This window comes from Periplaneta americana, chromosome 4 (genome assembly GCF_040183065.1).
Source record: "Periplaneta americana isolate PAMFEO1 chromosome 4, P.americana_PAMFEO1_priV1, whole genome shotgun sequence".
Taxonomy (NCBI): domain Eukaryota; kingdom Metazoa; phylum Arthropoda; class Insecta; order Blattodea; family Blattidae; genus Periplaneta; species Periplaneta americana.
The window spans coordinates 170,856,324-170,878,076 of record NC_091120.1 but is presented as its reverse complement, the minus strand read 5'-3'; the positions used below and the strand labels follow the sequence as shown (position 1 = coordinate 170,878,076).

Below are 21,753 nucleotides of genomic sequence, written 5' to 3'. Positions count from 1 at the left end.
CTGTTGAATATCTCAATGTCTGGGTTATTCACTTACAAGGTAAAATATCTATGGAATGTATGTTGCTGAGATCACCAGAAAGAAAAAGATTAAAAAACAGTTCTTTATTTTCTGCAAATGTAGATGGACTTGATCTGGATGAAGGTAGTCAGTTTATTTGGCGAAATTTTTTGCTTGAAGAAATATGTAACTTCAGAGAAAATAGCAAAGTGGAATGAAGAAAATGTTACTCTTTGCTCAAAATGGAGTGAATTTTTTTTTAATTTCTCTGAGAAAATGATTTCCTGTGCACAACTTCAGAAGTTGAACTATCTCTGTGCCTTCCTGGTTAGTAATACTTCAGTGGAGAGTTTTTTCTTCAGTGAACATGATGTGGACATCCAAAAATTTCAAAATGAGTTTAGAACCTGTCTGAGGCATGTTTGGTATCTTAACCAACTTCAACATGATCTGTCAGGAATTTGCTATAAAATTGGAATCCAAAGAAGGCCTGCTTAGAACTATTCACTCTTTGGAAAAATATCAGTAGTTTTAGTAATAGGCAAGCAGAATGAATACCAGTGGTTTTAATGTGTAGAGCTAAATAGAATGAGTAGACCTATGTTACTCATTCTAACTGTATGAAAACAATGCATTTGAATGGCAAACTAACATAAAAGTAGTTTTTTTTATATGTTAATATCCGTCTCTGGAAATTCTGAAAAAATCTGGTAACCTTAATATAATTTAATTTAATATTTTGACTCAATATTTTGGGTTTACCCTGTGACACAGAATAGCTCACAATAAAATTTAAAATGAAAAATTATATAAACAGGTTTCAAACAAAAGTGATTAGGACATAAGGAAAAAAAATAGAACCTAGTATAATTTAAATTGAATGTACACCATAAAGATGCTCACGAAATATCGCTACAGAAAATTGTATTATCGTGGTGATGATGGCATCTTGAAGATCTCTCTTCAGCTTGTACTTTTCCCTCCACTTTACAAAGGTTTTCGAAATGGTGTCTCTCACTCTGAAGAAGAGACAGGTAACTGTGATTTTTTTAATGCTGTATTTCGCTGATAGGTACTGAATCGTGGGCTGCTAGATTTTCTTTTTCTCTTTGTTCACTTCAGATGGTTGAGTGGCTTTTTTTCTTTTTTGTTCAATTTACGTTCGCGAAAAATAAGTTATAAATTAACAGCTGTGACCCATCTTGAAGATGAGTCATATTTTGGATGAAAGACTGTGATCAAAGATAAAACTAGACATATCATATCATATAGTTTCCAAAATTTGCACTTGCAATGATGTGGAGAGAACTGACAGATCATAAACATTGACTGCTACTTCTGTGTCATTCCTCGTCTTGGAACTTAGAGAAGAACTTGAGTAGAATCAACTGTCTTTCTGGCAGGCATAGGGAATTAGTTTTTTTGAAGAAGTGCCACTGTGGAGATCTTGTGTAAACAAGTAAGAGTTTACATGTAATAAAATGAGGAAGTCTTTCTGGCCATCTATTGCAAAGCCAAAATACAGTTGTGGAACATTTGGAAGGGGTAGTTTCAAATGTAATGTTACAGTATGTCCCTGAAACAAAGTGGACTTCAAAGAATTTCGTGAAAAAGAGTGTGAAAAGAGAACCAACAGCAGCGAAACGTGATTTTTAATTCTAAATGAAAAATCCAGAGAACATCCAGGACAATTATGTTTGATGAACTTAACTTATTGAAAGCAAGAAAGAAAGATAATTTTATAAAACAAAACAATCTATCATCACAACTGAAAGGCATGACTATACTCGAATTGAAGTAATGAAATACAATATCTATTTTCTATAACATTGTATTGTACTGTAGTATATTTTATGTTATATTCATGTATATACTTAAACCATATACCCAATATTTCCATGACTATTATGTGGAATACTTCGAGACACATTACAAAGAAACTGGAGCAAGATGGACCACGTGGAAAACCACGATACACAAAGTACATTTTCCACAATTTTTTCTACCAAATGCTTTTATGCAGCTCAACAGAGGTATTCCAAAGTGTTGATATCAATGCTTCATTCATACCGACCAGACTTGCAATTTTTTATTGCCCCCATATTTGATGGACCAGCTTCTTACTGTAAGCTGATCACTTACTTTTGTCATAGGATTCATATCCACATAGAGAGGCCAATTGCAAATGGAATATCCGTTATGCTTACATTAACAGACGACTATCAAGTCTATAGTTTAGTCGCTACTTAAGAGTTTATTAAATGTAGTTACTTTACAATTTATGTTCACTGATTATTTTTTCTTCTTCCTTACTTTGAAGGTCCTTGTTGAGAGATTTGGCCTTGCAGCGCGGTTTGGCTTTATGCACCTTGCGGCAACAAACCTGGCTCTGTGGGTGCGTCTCATTGTCTGGGAGAGTGGCAACGAGTGGACTTACTTTGTTCACTTGTCTCAGAGCAGCAACGTCAGGGGTGCAGTCTCCAACAACATTCCCACCCCACTGCAGCTCAGAGGCTTCCCTCGCTCGATGGTGGTCAGACACCAGCGTGACCTAACCTTCAGTAAGTACTGCCAACAGTGCCAGGATGCATGAATGAACTTCATATATTTAATGTGCATTATCTTCAGGAATGAAGTCACATCTGGTCACACTTACTGTTAATACAGTGACGCCATTCATTACAGTAGGCCTTGAATAGCTGAACTTATTATGTGTTTAAAACAAAGCAGTTTCGAATCAAGCTAGCTGTGATGAAACACAAAAGGAAAACGACATCATAATGAATTCATTATTATTCGTAAACAAATGGGGTGGTTAATAAATGCGGGGAGTATAAAAACAGAAATAGTTAATTTAGCATAGTCTAATTCTAAAAAAAACTTATTTTCAAATGAATCCAATTCCCTGTAATGATATATTTAATTAAAATTAAAATTTCAAGCAACTCATTGACGTCATATAGATGTGTATATCGATTCGACAATCAATTACATTGTTTTCTAATGCCTAATGGAATAAGGAAGCAATATGAAGTACCGGTAATCAATGAGAAGGTTCTACCTTGTTAAATTTAAATGCAGGGAGTATAATGACAAAAATGAAAAGAAATATCAAACTTTTATTTTAAATCCCAAACATCTTCACAATCCCAGCCATGCTCACAATATAAACTTCAAGCCCAATAATTAACAACAGTTCTCTAATAGAAACTATCTATGCATGCATGCATGCATATATGTATGTAAGTAGTCCACACCTGTGGGGTAATGGTCAGCGTGTCTGGCCGCGAAACCAGGTGGCCCAGGTTCGATTCCCAGTCGGGACAAGTTACTTGGTTGAGGTTTTTTCCGGGGTTTTCCCTCAACCCAAGATGAGTAAATGCTGGGTAACTTTCGGTGCTGGACCCCGGACTCATTTCACCGGCATTATCATCTTCATCTCATTCAGACGCTAAATAACCTAAGCTGTTGATAAAGAGTCATAAAATAACCTACTAAAATAAAAAAAAAAGTATGTATGTATGTATGTATCCAATGCCTACACACTTCACTTTACGTGATTCGGGTTCCACATATTGCGGATAGCTAATAGAAACAATGACAACCAAATTTCTTGGCTTACAAATCGATAATATGCTAAATGGGAAAAATCATATTATAGAATTTACCTCCAAACTAAATTCAGCATGTTTTGCTATTAGATCTATGCAAGAGGTAGTAAATATCAATACCTTAAAACCAATAAACTTTGCATATTTGCACTCGATAATGAGTTTTGGAATAATATTCTGGGGAAATTCTACAGATAGTAACAATATATTCTTACTACAAAAAAGAGTAATTAGAATAATAGTAGGTGCCAAATCTAGGGAATCGTGTATAACCATTTTCAAAAAACTATAAATAATGCCCATGGCTTGTCAATATAATATTATGTTTCATTAATAAACTTCCTAGTAGGCCTATGTAATCGAGAAAACTTTGTAACTAATTCAACAGTTCATACCATACAGTAAATACTCGACAAAAAAATTGACTTTCATACTCCATCGGCAAATCTATCATGCTATCAAAAAGGAGTGCATTATAGGGCAGTAAAAATTTTTAATAACCTCCCTATGGATATAAAAAATGAAACTCAAAACATAAGATTATTTACAGCAAAATTAAAGAAGTGCCTAATTTCTCATGCCTTCTATTCTGTAGGTGAATTTATGACATTCAACAACATTGCATGAATACTTCTGTCTTGTATTAAGTAGATACTAACCTCTTGTGTTGTATTAGTATACTGTAAAACTCTTTTGCATATATTTCAACTTCTTCTTCTTCTTCTTTTGTTCTACAGCCGGTTTCCAGCCTTGACCGCCCCAATGATGCTTTTCCATGTCCTTTGATCTAACACCTTTGTTTTCCATCCATATTTCAACTAGACTGTGATTATAATTAAGACTTTGTAGTACTATTAAGATTTTTTTTACATGTTCCATATTCTAGCTGTGAAGTGATGTATGAATACCATGGAATGTAAATAAATACAATACAATACAATAACAATCACGAACCGCATAAATGTCTCAAGCAATTATAGGGGCTGTGTGTGTGCATGTCTAATTCTCCCGCATATGAAAGATTCAGAACACAAGAATTTATATAAGGAAAATTGATGAAAATTTAAAAAGGAGCAGGAGTGATATAACATGACAAAAAGAACAATGGAAGTAATGAAGTGACCTTGCCTTCTATAAGAGAGCCAATGTAACTATGAAGTAAGAGCATTTGGCAACATGAATTAGTGTAAGTATTTCAATACTAGGATCTAAATGCAGTGAAAGCAATGGAACACAATAAGAAACATTCAGGAATTATGAAGAGATTGAATTGCTGTACAGTTACAGGATTAAATTCCGAACAGAAATGTTCAGATTTGCAGTGTTATTCACTGCAACTGTGTGTTTATATTTTTGTAATGCAGAGTTTTCATTGTTACAGGTAGCAACGTGTCATCATACTACAGCTACAGGCCAATATCAGACTCACACATATCCCAAGTTGTTGCACTCCATGAATGCCTCAACACAAATTCACTGGGACAGCTGTGGACCTCTTCAATGCCATTTTTATACCCATTCATCGTGCAGTTTAGGTAAGCAATTAATAGCATATGTAGGCAGACTGTGAAGGATGGGGGAATACATGAAAAAGTAAGTGAAACAGTGAGACAGAAGAATCAAGAGAGAGAGAGAGAGAGATTACTTTGCATGATAAGTAAAACATGGTGAATATGAACCATCTTTTTGTGTAAAATTTTCCCATAAATCCAGTGTTTAGTATCATTTTTATATAAACTGCCTAAATTTAGTAGACTTACTACTACTACTTACTGGCTTTTAAAGAACCCGGAGGTTCATTGCCGCCCTCACATAAGCCCGCCATTGGTCCCTATCCTGAGCAAGATTAATCCATTCTCTATCATCATATCCCACCTCCCTCAAATCCATTTTAATATTATTTTCCCACCTACGTCTCGGCCTCCCTGAAGGTCTTTTTCCCTCTGGTCTCCCAACTAACACTCTATATGCATTTCTGGATTCGCCCATACGTGCTACATGCCCTGCCCATCTCAAACGTCTGGATTTAATGTTCCTAATTATGTCAGGTGAAGAATACAATGCGTGCAGTTCTGTGTTGTGTAACTTTCTTCATTCTCCTGTAACTTCATCCCTCTTAGCCCCAAATATTTTCCTAAGCTCCTTATTCTCAAACACCCTTAATCTCTGTTCCTCTCTCAAAGTGAGAGTCCAAGTTTCACAACCATACAGAACAACCGGTAATATAACTGTTTTATAAATTCTAACTTTCAGATTTTTTGACAGCAGACTGGATCATAAAAGCTTCTCAACCAAATAATAACAGGCATTTCCCATATTTATTCTGTGTTTAATTTCCTCCCGAGTATCATTTATATTTGTTACTCTTGCTCCCAGATATTTGAACTTCTCCACCTCTTCAAAAGATAAATTTCCAATTTTTATATTTCCATTTCGTACAATATCCTCGTCACGAGACATAATCATATACTTTGTCTTTTCGGGATTTACTTCCAAACCGATCGCTTTACTTGCTTCCAGTAAAATTCCCGTGTTTTCCCTAATCGTTTGTGGATTTTCTCGTAACATATTCATGTCATCCGCATAGACAAGCAGCTGATGTAACCAAATTTAGTAGGCCTATAATTAGTAATTAGTAATTACTCGCCAATTAATTAGACGAATGTGTCTTTCAATAGCTTTTCTAAAGTTTTTAAAGGGCACCGATATTCATACCCCTCCTGTTTTCTTACAGAGCTTCGATGTCTTTTTTTTTTTAATGCATTTCACATAGTTCTATAAAGCAGTTGGGAAGGGCTCCACAAACTTTGATGGAGAAGTTGAAGCTGTATTCACTATTCCAACCAATCTACTGCAAATAATAAATAAATTTTCCAAAACTGTAATCCTCACTGACTCAATAGCAGCTATACAAGCTGTAGTTAATAATAAATTAACAGAAAACTGACAAAACTTCTCAGTGCTGTACCCTGATCAAGCATCTCCAAAAACTAGGCAAGGATATAGTTCTGCAATGGGTTCCAACACACTGCGGCCTTGCAGGTAATGAACTGGCGGATCAACTGGCTAAGCAAGGCTGCACCTAATACAAAAATAATATTACTCAAAAACAGTGGCGGTTCCTCGGGGGAGGGAAGGGAGGAACGTCCTCCTCACATTTTCTTCTATTGAAAGTAAATACCAAATAAAATATGTGCCTTGAAATTCGAGGAAGATTCGATAAGTTTTAAGTTCACAGCTATAAGAAAAACTCGGTTGATCGAGTTTTAAATGACGCGCGCTCATGTGCTGTAGAAAACTGTGAGAAAAATGCGAGATTGTCTGTGTGGAGGAAAGGCATTCCATTCCTCCTCTACTGCAGTTAACACACATAGACAACAGCGCACTAGCGGCCAGAGAAAGAAGCAGAGTTTTAAAGCGAGTAAATGAACGGAGAGGGAGGAGATCCTCCTCTGAATCAGAGCATGGGCGGGAAATAGAAACTGACTGGTCAAGCAGCAAGCTTGCTACCGCTGCCATCTAACGATGTTGCATTCAACTGGACTATAGCTAACACATCTAGGAGGAGACACAACAAAAACAATTTTAATGCAACGCTATGAAAGACACCCTGTAAACTTTTTTTTTAATTATAAATCAAAAATATTATTCATTGTACTTTATATAGGCTACTATTCATGGTTTGAAACTTTCGTGGATATTTGAAAGTTAAAGTCGGGTTTATGTAAAACAAAGAGGAAGTAGTTCTACGTAGTTGGTCCCTGAAATTCACTTCTATTCATTGTTTACTAGACAGGGCAACAGCCAAGTTGTCAGTTTTGTACAAATATATTTGAAACTGAAAGTAAGTACTCCAAACTACATCATTTTTAACATAAAAAATTAATCGGCCACCGGCAGCTTTGAACAGTAATGATAGTATGACTTTACAAGAACTGACACTCTTCAAAAGCATGTGATACTGAACTTGTAAAATGTACATGTGGCAACACAGACTACGTGGGTGGGTGCAGTGTTCTCGCTTTCCTTAGATTATTTCCCATTCCCATTTCCATTTCCGTAAAACGGTTCCAGTTACGAGTTAGTAGCTAGTCTCTTCCAACACGTGTGATGCTACGAGGTTGTGAATTTCATTATAATTGTTAATTTGCGCAATTATTCAACAATGAATGGAAGTGAAAACATAATATATTTTGGACAATTTAGGAAACTCAGTTTACAAGAACAGATTATTGCTATACAGAAGGGAAGGCCAACCCCAACACTACCTGGTCTTACATGTATGCATGTAAGCTAATTTGTAGCATGTTTCTCTCAAGAAGATGTCATTTCGTGCTGTTAACTTCTTTCTTCCTCTTAAGAAATATGCAGGAGCCGCCACTGCTCAAAAATCATTTATTTCTGTTAAATTCAATAAAAGACTCCAAAAGGAACAAAAATTTTTGAACAGAATAAAGGAATCAGCTAAAGATAAATCATGGAAACCCCTCATCCCTGAAGAACCAAGAAATTCAGCAGTGGCAGCCTTCTACCTTCTGACCAGGCATGATTGTTTGGCAACTCATTTATATAGAATCGGCATCTCTCTCACCCAATTGTGTGTTATGTAGAAAGGACGTACAGTAGGGGAGAGTTGGGTAGTATCGGACATCGGGTAATATCGGACATCGGGTAATATCGGACAGTGAGTTTCTTTCATCTACCACACGATGATAGTACCTGATTGACATGGTTACGTTTCTGTGATGTTGCATAGAGAAACGTAACCATGTCATTCAGGTACTACCATATGATGGTAGATGAAAGAAACGCACTGTCCGATATTACCCGATGTCCGGTACTACCCGACTCTCCCCTAATCATGGATAAGCTCCACCTGGAAAACTGTAGCTTCGCCTATCCATCTCAACATCACAGAAAAATAATGGACTGCAAGATGGCTGATGGCTTCATTGCCATGATACCACAGCATTGGCTACCAACCAACCAACCAACATAGCTTACAAAATGCACCACTCTGAATACGATCGAAATACAACGAATCATACTCAGTTTTCTATTGTTTTTTATATTTGATTTTGCACCCAACCTTTTTATTCATCGACTCACTAGTATTAGCATTAGAAGAAGGTAACACAGCTGGAATTACAGGTTCACAGATTTCACTTTCACGTCAAACCAATTGAGAATTTCCATTAAATGCAATGGGTGCACTTTCCATTGACTCCTCAGTACGTCTCTTCTTTTTAAGGAAAGGAAATAGTGTCCGCAAAACTAACGCTCGCTGAAAACTACGTCAATAAAAATACAGCACACCTGAATTCTTAACTGTAATTATCAAGACTAAAAAATTAAGATGGTTTATTAAATTTCAATCAATCAAGATTGGCTGCCAGATTGCCAATCTTCAAGGAAACTACTACTCAGAAAGCCATATCAAATTGAAATGTAATGTTCTATAAATTATATATACATATTTTTTTTAAAGTTCGAAATGTCCAGGGGGAGAGTAATCTGGAGGGGGAAACTTCCCTCTGGGCCACCCCTGAATTCATCACTGATCACAGTCTGGTAGCTATCAGACTGTCAGTGATCGGTCAGATATTTAAGGGAGAAGATGGTGAAATTTCCAACTTCTGTAGTTTTTGAGCTAGTTGGTTCATTTTTGGCACACATATTACATATATCATTGGTGTTCGTGCAAAATGTCAAAAAATTCAAACAATTTTTTCCCCTCTAGACATGCATTATTTCGGTGCTCAGATATAATTGCAAAATATCACAAGATTTGTTTTTATGATAACATTTTAAGTTTCAAAGTAACTGATCTGAAACCAACAAAAATATTCAGTTTTTTCCCTTTCCTGAAAAATTTGTAATTTTTTTACATACGACATTTTACACTAACACCAATGATATGATGTATATACATGCTACAAATTTTCTTGCATGTCACCCAGATATTTTCTGAGTTATGCCAATTTTCTAAAAAAAATTGGGACATATTTTCAAAATCTATCTTCTCGTACAAATTTTAAGTATATAGTCTAGAAAAAAATAAAGTTTCCTTGAAACACCTAGAAAAGCACTAAGCATCCATATTTCAGAAATAAATCCTTAGAATAAAGAAACAAATTATTATTTTGTCAAAAGTTATTTTTTAATTTTCTAGTACCTATTGTTATACAAATTACTTTTCAATTTGAAAAGTAATTTAACATATCAAAAACCTGCTCCTCTAATTTGTTAAGTATACTTTATAGAAAAATTTTCAGCTTGATAGCTTGAAAATACTGAAGAAGCCATTAGATTTTGAATATATAGAAAAGCGCAAAAAATTTAATTTGAGAAAAATCATTTTTAAAGTATACATGCTAGACATTTAAAAAATGCAGCGATTTAAATATGATGTAATTATTGACAGTTCCAAGCGTCACACTGGGCTGAAACTTTGCAGACTCATACATTGGGGTCTATAGATTAATTTCAATGCAATAAATGAAAAAACAAATTTTTGACCAAAAATGGTAAAAAATTTCACCCATCTGCTCCCTTATTGTAATTTCTTTTCAGTTTTATCGGTGAATGTTAAGTTCATATTCATTGACTCATGTCTTTCTGTTTTAGCTTAATCGCCGCAGCTGTCACATTTGTTATGGGCCAGAACGTAGGCAGAGGGCGGATCATCCTGAAGCAGAAGAAAGTAGTTACAGGCCATTCAAAGGGCTGCACTATGGCGTCTGTTGGCGATCACAGTCTTCGAAGCACTTGGAGTGTGGACTGTGGAGGTGCAAGCAAGGGCCTCTTCTTGGGCATTCTGTGCCTTGTCGCAGGTATTGTAGTCATCATCATCTTCCTGGTCGTTAAGGAAGACGAGGAATTTCCAGCAGACACCATCTTCTGGCTAACAACTGGAGCCCTCGCAGCAATGCTGGGCCTGTGCTGCATCATGACTAGTGTGGGTCTGGTCCAAGTGCGAAGACTCTCCACATCGGGTCAGGAACCGACACCTCTCGATACTCTGCTGTCCACAGTTTCCACGGCAGGAGTGCAGCTGTATGCTGTGTTCGGGATAGTGGTCGGGGCAAGCGGATTAAGCATCATAGACATTACAGACTCTGGAGCGCCACGACGTCACGCCATGCTGTTGGCTGTCAGTGCCCTACAGCTCATTCAGACTACGGCACAGAGCGTCCTCATAGCTGAAGCATTACGACGAGCCACCCTCACACGTCATCAAATGCTCACCAAGCCAGCGAGGCAAGTCATCACCTTCCTACTATGCAGCAATGCTGTACTGTGGGCGTACGACACATTTGTCACCCAGAGCTGGTTGTCCCAGGAACTCCAGCTACGATTTTTTGGAGTTCTTGGCTGGGGAGTTATTTCGCGCATCGGCCTGCCTCTCCTCGTCTTCTACCGCTTCCACTCCTGTGTTCTCTTGCTGGAAGTGTGGAAGCGCTCCTACAGAACACCTCTCCTGGATCCGGGAAACTGACGGTGGTGGGAGCAATGGAGACGCCGGCATGGATCCACACACTCAATGACAGAATTTCCGCACGCTTGCATACATCAGATCTCCGATCACGCTCCATCACCATTAAGGAAAGGAATTACGAAAAAAGTAACACTAGCAGATCTTGGAGGTACAGTAAGAGGGTGTAAGCCACCGAAAGGCCTGTGTGTTCACGAATACCCTTATATTCATGGTTACAGTACAGAATCTTGTTTTATGAAGCCTCATGCCGACTCCATCAGCTGGATGTATCTTGATAACACGATGGCGATCGATCAAAGTGAACCAATAGTCTTGGACCTGAATTATGCACTTCCTCCTCCACGAAGGAAAAAGCACCATCACCATCATCATAATCATGGACATCATCATCGGAGCAATCATGAACGATCTAGTTCACGGAATTCATGCATAGTCACAGAATGTGTAGATTCAAATGTGTTCCCCACCCAGAATATATTTGACCTTGTTCGAAATGCCAGTGGTGGAACTACCCCATTTCGAAAGGTGCCTTGGCACTCGAACCTTCATATGCTCAAGTTTTGATGCTTATGGAGTTTAGGTATTTTCGTCCTTTTAATTCCCTCTCTCCCTTAAATATTATATTAATCAAAAACGTTGTTACACACCATAAACGTATTTAATAAAAACACTATTTGTAAGCTAAAGTACTAGAGACGCAATAGAAGATTATTAGGTGAAATTTATAATTATATTTAATTAACAAACCTGTGATACTTTTTATATTTTTATAAAGGAAAAGTATAATATATATTGTTTTTATAGTGTAAATGTTAATGTTAAACTTATATTTTATTTTTTCTGAAGTAGTTGTAAATTATTGTTAACAGTTTTACTGTGTCCTACTAAAAGGCACTATGTACATAGCCAGTAAACGCTACTGTTTTGCGAATCTACACGCTTTCCAATCCTCCACCTCACATTAACCATAAAAAAAATATGAATACCTGGCCCTTGATTCCTGCCAGCCATCATCTTCAACCTCAGTTTACCAGTACTAACAGAGATGGCCGCCTGTTGAAGGTGTTTAAAGCAGAAAGCAGAATTTAATATATCTGCAAAGAAACGTCTGAAATAATATATAATGAAAATGTTATGTATATATATTTTCTAAATTAGAGACATCAGCTCAAAGAATTTGAGTGACCACAAATGTCCTGAATACATTAAACATGTACAATATAACGTGATGTGATACATTAAAGAAAAAAGAAATTAATTGTTTAAGGCAAATATAAGTGGATTAATTGAAATAAAGATGATGATGTAATATTGGAAGAGAATCCTTGATAATATTTATAAGGACATACATTACATAATCAAAAGGAATGTGAAGTTCCTTAAGATAATTCCATGTGAATTTGGAAATAGAACCTCTTTCGAAACGGATAGTAGGGTCAAGAACAAGAGCCCGTTTTAAGCGTCCGTTGATAGCAATTATGTCTGCCCGTCTGAAAGAACCATCTGATGATACACAATGTACTTCCTCATGAATCTCCCAATTTAAAGTTTTTAACAATGTCGCCAAAGCATGTCGTACACGATGATGTCTAGCATTGATCAGCAGCTCGCCTTTAGGGCATTGTCCAAGCACGTGTCCAACTATTTAAAACGGCTTTATATCTGACTGCTGACACCTTATTTTGTCTTAAATTAATAGTGAAGAAATGTTCCATCCACGGAAGTGGATTCCTCTGCTGTGTTAGGGGAAAATGAGGATAAAACAATACAGTACAATTAATGACTACAAAATTCTTTACTCTCGATGAAGGTTAGGTAGTATGACAAATTAAAGTAACAAGATTCAATGTGTGTATATATTTAACGATGTTATCTTTTATACATAAAACATTCTGCAATGCTTAAAAAGTTGGTGGTTCTTTATTTCAATTCCTGTTAACTACATTCATATGAAACCACTCCAAATTATGAACATGGCACACAATTAATAATTCATAATTTCTCCTATCTCTTATTTATGCCTTCTTACCATTTTGATAATTGTTATGGTGCATTCAGATCAGTCGTTTGACCTCTGTGCCTGAGGACAAAACATTCCAGTGACTAGGAGTTCTACTTGGCAACACACTAAGGTCATGAACAGACATGCACTATGCAGTGTAAGAGAATTAACTCAGGTTTCTCCTCTCAGTAACATATAACAAACAAAAGAACACAAAGCTTCAATGCTCTATCAGCAACTCTCCAAATTCGAAATTCAATTGCATAGATCAGGTATGGACTTGGAAGTTCCCTATCAGTCTTTAATCAAAGTGGTTTAGTAAGAAGGCCTTTATATATAATCTATATATAAAGTGCACAATCAACATTCTGTATTTAAAATAAAAAAATACTATAGCTAAATAACGTGTTAAAAACCTGACACCAAATTTTAATCAAAACAGGACCATTTTCGGGAATCTGTAAAGAAAAGAAATATATATTTAATTAGTTTCAGCATTTTAACTTCTGCCTAATTAAAAAATAAATGTTTATTGTAACATAAGTAAGTGTTAAGATTTACTTAAACAGACATCATTGTGAATTGGAAAAGAATTATCAAAATTACATCACATGCAAAGGATTTCTTTTCCAGTTTCAATATCTAACAAGTATGCCTAGTAATGAGTTATTATGGATGTGATGAATCAGCATTCAATTACTTATGTCCAACTGTACTGTAAACATTACTTATGTCCAACTAAATTGTAAACATTACTTATGTCCAACTAAATGTAAACATTACTTATGGACAACTAAACTGTAAACATTATTTATGTCCAACTAAATGTAAACATTACTTATGTCCGACTAAATGTAAACATTATTTATGTCCAACTAAACTGTAAACATTATTTATGTCCAACTAAATTGTAGACATTACTTATGTCCAACTAAATGTAAACATTATTTATGTCCAACTAAATGTAAACATTACTTATGTCCAACTAAATGTAAACATTACTTATGTCCAACTAAACTGTAAACATTATTTATGTCCAACTAAACTGTAAACATTACTTATGTCCAACTAAATGTAAACATTACTTATGTCCAACTAAACTATAAACGTTACTTATGTCCAACTAAACTGTAAACATTATTTATACCCAACTAAACTGTAAACATTATTTATACCCAACTAAACTGTAAACATTATTTATGTCCAACTGAACTGTAAACATTATTTATACCCAACTGAACTGTAAACATTACTTATGTCCAACTAAATGTAAACATTACTTATGTCCAACTAAACTGTAAACATTACTTATGTCCAACTAAACTGTAAACATTACTTATGTCCAACTAAACTGTAAACATTATTTATACCCAACTAAACTGTAAACATTATTTATACCCAACTGAACTGTAAACATTACTTATGTCCAACTAAATGTAAACATTACTTATGTCCAACTAAACTGTAAACATTACTTATGTCCAACTAAATGTAAACTTTACTTATGTCCAACTAAACTGTAAACATTACTTATGTCCAACTAAACTGTAAACATTACTTATGTCCAACTTCACACAATCTGGTAAATGATCTATGATAAGACGAAATATGTATGAATCCGACATTTAGCAACCACAATCTTCTACATAATGCAGTTTGTTGCTGTCAAAGGTTTGATTTTATGTCTATGGGGTGGGGGGGGGGGGGTGTCATTACGACCTAGACTTAAACATTTTCTGGTTTACTGTAGCAGAAACTTTTAATGCATGCTTGCTGATGTAGAAAAATGTGAAAAAAAAATCTGATTATAGAACAATTATACAAACTGGAAAAGAAAGAAAAACAATTACATATAACATGTTTTCAATAATTATGGGGAGTATGGTAATATAAATCCATAATAGTTTATAAATTTGTGTAAGAAGATTACCCCCACTTTATATATACTTGAAGTAAATATGGAACATTTATTGTTTAATTTCTAGCTGAAATAAAGAAGAAATGGTAATCTCCCTTATCAGAGAGATATAATAGATGAAAGTTCTGATAATTCACATGGAGACATCAGATATCCAGCACAAATATAAAAAATGCATAATACGTTAAAGTAAGAGGGAAAAAATACAAATTAAGTCACAAAATAATTATTAAACAAGTCCTTCCAAATTGAGCCAATAGCATTAAGTTATAATTTTCTACTTCCAGAATGTCTACTGGCAGAATTTCTACCAGTAGCGACAAAAAGATAGCCATAATAGAATACTGTGAGCTGCTGGAAGTGATTTCCTTATCCCAAACACCCTAATGAATTAATACAAAATTCATTCCTGCACATGAAAAAAATCATTCTGCAAAATGAAAGTGTTAACACTATAAACTTTCAAAGAAAGGTTATTTTAAAGAAATTTATACATATACCCCTAACTAATTTAAACAAATAAGAACAGTCATAAGAGACACAACAAGTCTGTACTTAATGTGATTAACAGAAACCACAATGGCAGCTGCCAGAAAATATTCAATTGACAATCATTGCCATAAACAAATAAAAGCTTTACTTGGGTGCTTATTCCAAGAGTATTTTTTAAATCTATTCAATATTTCCAATTTATTTAAGGAAACAATGGTGTTCTTATCTACAGAATTAAGATTTGTAAAATATTCTAGGAGTGCAATTGAATCTTAACACACTTCTGCTGACATAATTTGCTGCATGAATCATTTGTTACTGCAATGGATTCTTTATATAATCTCAAAGCGTTTATAATCAAAACTTAATCATTGTAATATTTCTTTCACAGACCTACAGGAGAAACTGCATTAAGGATATACTGCTGGCGTAACATACAAACATTAAAAGATTTAACACTAACAGCATATAATACTATACACTAACAAATGTAATTCAAGAAACACGGCAAAGGAAATGGGTATGTTATGTGAGAAAGGAAAGAGCATGAGAGGTTCTCATTTAGGACTATATAAAGCTAGACATCTGGACATACACAGTAAATAATATGCATTTTTTTTAATGATAACAAAAGTCAAATTATCACTCCAATGAGAAATTTACTGAATCATAATTATTCTTTTATTAGTGTGTGACGTTATCTACTTCTTTAGGAAATTAAATACATTACTTGCAGTCTATCAAGAACAACAACATTCAAGTGTTACGAATTATGTCTCTCTCTGTTGTGTGGAAAGCCAATGTTCTGTCAGTTTGATGAACAGTGTGTCACCCTTCATTTGAGTATAAATTATAGAAGTTAAAAGACAGAGACAGAGAGAGAGAGAAATTTCTGGCTATATAATCTCAATCACTACCTTTCTGGAAAATTCGCAATTATGTTCTCGACTTACTATACATATACAGCAGAACCCCTTTTTAACAAATCTTTGATGGATTACTTCCCCCCCCCCCTTTAAATAAGGGTTTTCCTTAAGGATTAAGTACAGCTTACAGCAGTAAAATTTTTGGAAATATTCAACATGTTTTCCCTCCATTACTGTATCTTGTACAATAATGAAAATTGGTGTGTGTAAAACACTGTCCTCCTCCTATATGAAAAAAATATATATATTTTTACGATTTAAAAAAATATATATATACATTTTTTAATTCAAAATGGTGGCAGTTCACTGTGCAGTGCTGAACCGTTTCCCTCATAACTCATAAACTTTCTCATGTTCTCTCTTTTATTGGATTGCTGAAACTCATGTTTACAATATCAAGTTCTTTCAACTACATTTCTTAATAAATAATATATATTTTTTTTTATTTTGTGTTAGAAGAAAATACTGACATTTGACCATTTTTTAAAATGAATTTATTTTTTATCAGACAGTCTATCAAAGGTAGAGAAGTGATTTTGCATCAAATTGTACATATGACATTCACAAACACACACAAAAAATGTCATCACAGAATGTTGGATTGTTTTTGAGTTATGAGGGAAACGCTTAATCACTGCACAGTGAACGGCCACCATTTTGAATTTTGAAAAAAAAAATAAATAAATAATAATTCTTTTTTTAAATCGTAAAAATATTTTTCTCATATAGCAAAAGGACAATATTTTACACTTACTAATTTTCATTATTGTACAAGAGGAAAAAAATGTTGAATATTTCCAAAATTTTACTTAAAAGGGAGTTTACATAAAATGGAAAGGCTAAAATAACTAGTACTAACATGTGTGTTATATACCAAACATTACAATTATTTAATCAGGTCTACAATTATTATTTAAAATACATTTCATTGTAATATTTTCTAACTCTCCAAATGGCGAGGCACGAATGTTTTTCTATTTGGTTGAACCTGAGCTACACTGAAACCTGGCATTGAAAATTTCTTCTTTCTTCTTCATTATTCCCCATAATGAAGTAATTGGCAAACCATACCTTTTGCCATACATGATAGTGTTGTTTGAAGATCAATTTCGACATCCTTTATTATTTTCACTTTCTGTCCGATAGTTAATTTCTTCCATTTAGTCATTATAACGATGCATAAACAGCAAAAAATAAACTAACAAAAAAAAAACTTGGAAACGGGATCCACACAACTCACAAGAACAAAGCAAGCAAAGCAACTCTGTGAAAGCAACACTAAGCAAGACTGTAAAGAACTATAAAGAATAATGTTGCTATATGGCGCCACTTTACTATTGATTGAGATGCACTAACGAATATGCTAGTACTATTGCTTAGTATTGTAAGTTGATTCGGTGTTTCGGGCTTCATTATCACAAAATTTACTTGAAAAGTATTCTTTAAGAACAGGATTTTCCTTAAAAACAGAAATTACATTATTCTTATGGTAATTTGACTGGGACTTGACAGATTATTCCTTAAAAACAGGAACGTTAAAATGGAGTTTTACTGTATGTACCAAAAGATATCTTATAAATAAATTAATACATAATCTTAAAATATCAATCTGGTAACATCACGTGCTGGACTTTCAGTTGAATGGCTATAGTATCAGTTTTTCAGTTCTGGATACCAGAGTTCAAATCCCAGCGAAACAATGTGGAATTTGTGATGAATAAATATAGTATTGAAAGGCTTTTTGTTAGGGTACTCCCATTTCCACTGTCACTGTTTTTATATTTCTCTACAATTCATAATTTTTACCATTGGTGCAGCAGCACAAAACTAAAGCATTGTACCATATTTCCGAAGACATCAACTCAATGGAATACTGATGGTGAACAATCCATGCAGCCAGTACCATTGGCATCCCTGTGAATTGACACTGATATCAAAGTATTCGTGTATGATAACCATACAAGTGCTTAGCATCACACACTAACTTAAGGGGAGAGGATGGTATTTTTTAAAACTTTTTTCCTATTTGGTGTAAAATATTAATTTTTTGTATATAGAGAGCTCATAGCTGTGGCAACTCAACCAAATAAAAATATTTTGAAAAATAAAAATTATTTGGGGGCCCAAATTTGAAAAAAATATACCCAATACAGGATTGTACTAAAACCGATATATCTAAACCATTTTTAAAGATAGATTCAAACAATTTTTTCCAATGTATTTGCAAAAAGCATGTTCTACAAATTGTCTGTAACAGAATTTTGATACTAGTCCCTACGTTTATAAAGTAAACAATTAAAATTTAATAACAATTTTCTGATTTCCTTTCTTGTAAACAAACGGACGTACTTTTTAAAATGAAATCAATTAACAAAATTCTGTTACAGACAAATGTATCCTAATAGTCTAAAGAATGTGTGTTCTAAATTTCATGCATGTATCTTTAATAGTTCAGAAATTATATCCATTTTTGTCTGGAAATGTAGAAAGAAAATGAAGTTACTGGAAACCGATAAAAGTGGCTGTGTGATTTAAAAATCCATAGCGCAGGAAATTTAAAAATGACGTCTCAACATCCGATAAGGGCACAAATACCCACAAAATGTTATGCAATGCATTCTACACATATCAAAGGGTATTTTAAAGAAAAAAAAAAAATTTTTAATCTAATTTATCGAAAACAGCAATAAAAGTGGGTGAGTGATTTAAAAATCCATAATGCAGGAAGTTTAAAAATGGCGACTCAACATCCGATAAGGGCACAAATACCCACAAAATGTTATGCTATGCATTCCACACATATCACAGAGTATTTTAAAGAATCTTTTTTTTTTTTGAAAATCTACTCATTTTTCACCAAAAAATACCATCCTCTCCCTTTAACATGTGGCCTTTGAGAATCACCACTCAAGTAAACATCAAGTAGATTATTTAAAAATGTTTTTGCAAGTTTTGAATTAGACCCTTATGAGATTCAAATTAAATGCACATCATATTTATTCACATATAATATTATTTTCTAACTGCTTTAAAGTGCTCTTTCCTATCTTATATAACTGGACAGATTTTGTAACTGCCAAATGTAAATTGCTGTACAACTTGTAAAGTTCCTTCTTACTTCTGATCCCAGGATCAGCTGGCCAATCTCCGTTTGTTCTCACCAAGAATCCTGTTTGATACAGGACTGAACGGTGATTGTAAGAATGAGCATATTTAATTAATAAAAAGTTGCCATTTTAGTAATTATGTGACCTGTTTCCATGCGGGAAAAGTAGAAAAAAAAGTTAATGGTTTGAAGTCACCATTAGGATGTAGCGTGAGTGTGAATATTATTGTATGTATTTTCTTGTGTAAATGTATATTGTGGAACGAAATAAATTAAACATTTTATTGATGGTCTGAGGAAGTATCCATATTTGACATCAACAGCCCTACTTCTTGTTTTGTTCCCTCCTCTTGTGGCCGCTTACTTACTTACTTACTTACTGGCTTTTAAGGAACCCGGAGGTTCATTGCCGCCCTCACATAAGCCCGCCATTGGTCCCTATCCTGAGCAAGATTAATCCATTCTCTATCCTCATATCCCACCTCCCTCAAATCCATTTTAATATTATCTTCCCATCTACGTCTCGGCCTCCCTAAAGGTCTTTTTTCCTCTGGCCTCCCAACTAACACTCTATATGCATTTCTGGATTCGCCCATACGTCCTACATGCCCTGCCCATCTCAAACGTCTGGATTTAATGTTCCTAATTATGTCAGGTGAAGAATACAATTAGTGAAGTTCTGTGTTGTGTAACTTTCTCCATTCTCCTGTAACTTCATCCTTCTTAGCCCCAAATATTTTCCTAAGCACTTTATTCTCAAACACCCTTAATCTCTGTTCCTCTCTCAAAGTGAGAATCCAAGTTTCACAACCATACAGAACAACCGGTAATATAACTGTTTTATAAATTCTAACTTTCAGATTTTTCAACAGGAGCCTGGATGATAAAAGTTTCTCAACCGAATAATAACAGGCATTTCCCATATTTATTCTGTGTTTAATTTCCTCCCGCGTATCATTTATATTTGTTACTGTTGCTCCCAGATATTTGAACTTCTCCACCTCTTCAAAAGATAAATTTCCAATTTTTATATTTCCATTTCGTACAATATTCTGGTCACGAGACATAATCATATACTTTGTCTTTTCGGGATTTACTTCCAAACCGATCGCTTTACTTGCTTCCAGTAAAATTCTGGTGTTTTCCCTAATCGTTTGTGGATTTTCTCCTAACATATTCACATCATCCACATAGACAAGCAGCTGATGTAACCCATTCAATGCCAAACCCTCTCTGTTATCCTGAACTTTCCTAATGGCATACTCTAGAGCAAAGTTAAAAAGTAAAGGTGATAGTGCATCTCCTTGCTTTAGCTCACAGTGAATTGCAAATGCATCTGACAGAAACTGACCTATACGAACTCTGCTGTATGTTTCACTGAGACACATTTTAATTAATTTCTTGGGAATACCAAATTCTATTATTTTTTGTTATTTTTAATGCACAATAACTGTTTTTAATTGGTTATTTTACGGCTCTTGAGCAACTGCTATGGTTATCTAGCATCTGAGTCTGATGAAGGTGATAATGCTGGCGAAGTGAGTCTAGGGTCCAGTGCCGAAAGTTACCCAGCATTTGTTTTTAATGGGTTGAGTGAAAACCCCGGAAAAAACCTCAACCAGGTAACTTGTTCCAACAAGAATTTGATCCCAGGCCTGATCATTTCACGTTCAGACATCCTAACCATTACTTCACAGCGGTGGACTAGAATAATTCTACATGGTGTTGAGATTAATGTTTTTGGCTCACAAGCAAACGTTCTGACGGAGGCAGATAAAAAAGTTAAATTTTTTTCTTTCATCATGTTAATAATGTCAAAAGAAGTGCTTATACAAATTTTGGCCACTCGACCGCAATTACGAGGCCGTCCAGAAAGTGATTTTCCCTAGGGTTATTTATAGAAAAAAGCACAATTGCATGGAAATATTTATTGAAACAGATACAGCAAATGTTGCGCTATTTGTCAACATATCCCCCACTTGAATTGAGACATTTGCCATACCATGGGATCAATTTTTGTGTCGTAGAAGTCAGCCGCCTCAGATCGGAACTAGCGTTTGACTGCATCTGCACCTCTCTCTAATAATCCCATGATATGAGAAATGTCTCAATTCCGATGGAAAATATGTTGAAAAATAGCTCAACAATTGCTGTGTCCGTTCCAATAAATTTGTCCAATGAAATTGTGTTTTCTTTTTCT

General features: G+C 34.7%; 2 protein-coding genes across 3 annotated transcripts in view; one reads left to right on the top strand and one right to left on the bottom strand.

Moving 5' to 3' along the window:
- The window catches only part of LOC138698423 (proton channel OtopLc-like), a 707,834-nt gene extending 687,992 nt beyond the window's left edge, over positions 1–19,842 (top strand). For both annotated transcript variants that reach the window (XM_069824314.1, XM_069824312.1), the window contains exons 7-9: positions 2,321–2,561; positions 4,993–5,146; positions 10,239–19,842. In XM_069824314.1, the coding sequence (XP_069680415.1) occupies positions 2,321–2,561; positions 4,993–5,146; positions 10,239–11,109 (1,266 nt within the window). In that variant the 3' untranslated portion in view covers positions 11,110–19,842. The remainder of the gene's footprint in view (positions 1–2,320; positions 2,562–4,992; positions 5,147–10,238) is intronic.
- The window catches only part of LOC138698425 (putative protein FAM10A4), a 181,325-nt gene continuing 172,523 nt past the window's right edge, over positions 12,952–21,753 (bottom strand). Inside the window, exon 7 of the mRNA XM_069824316.1 lies at positions 12,952–13,569. The gene's annotated coding sequence lies outside the window, so the exon portion shown is untranslated. The remainder of the gene's footprint in view (positions 13,570–21,753) is intronic.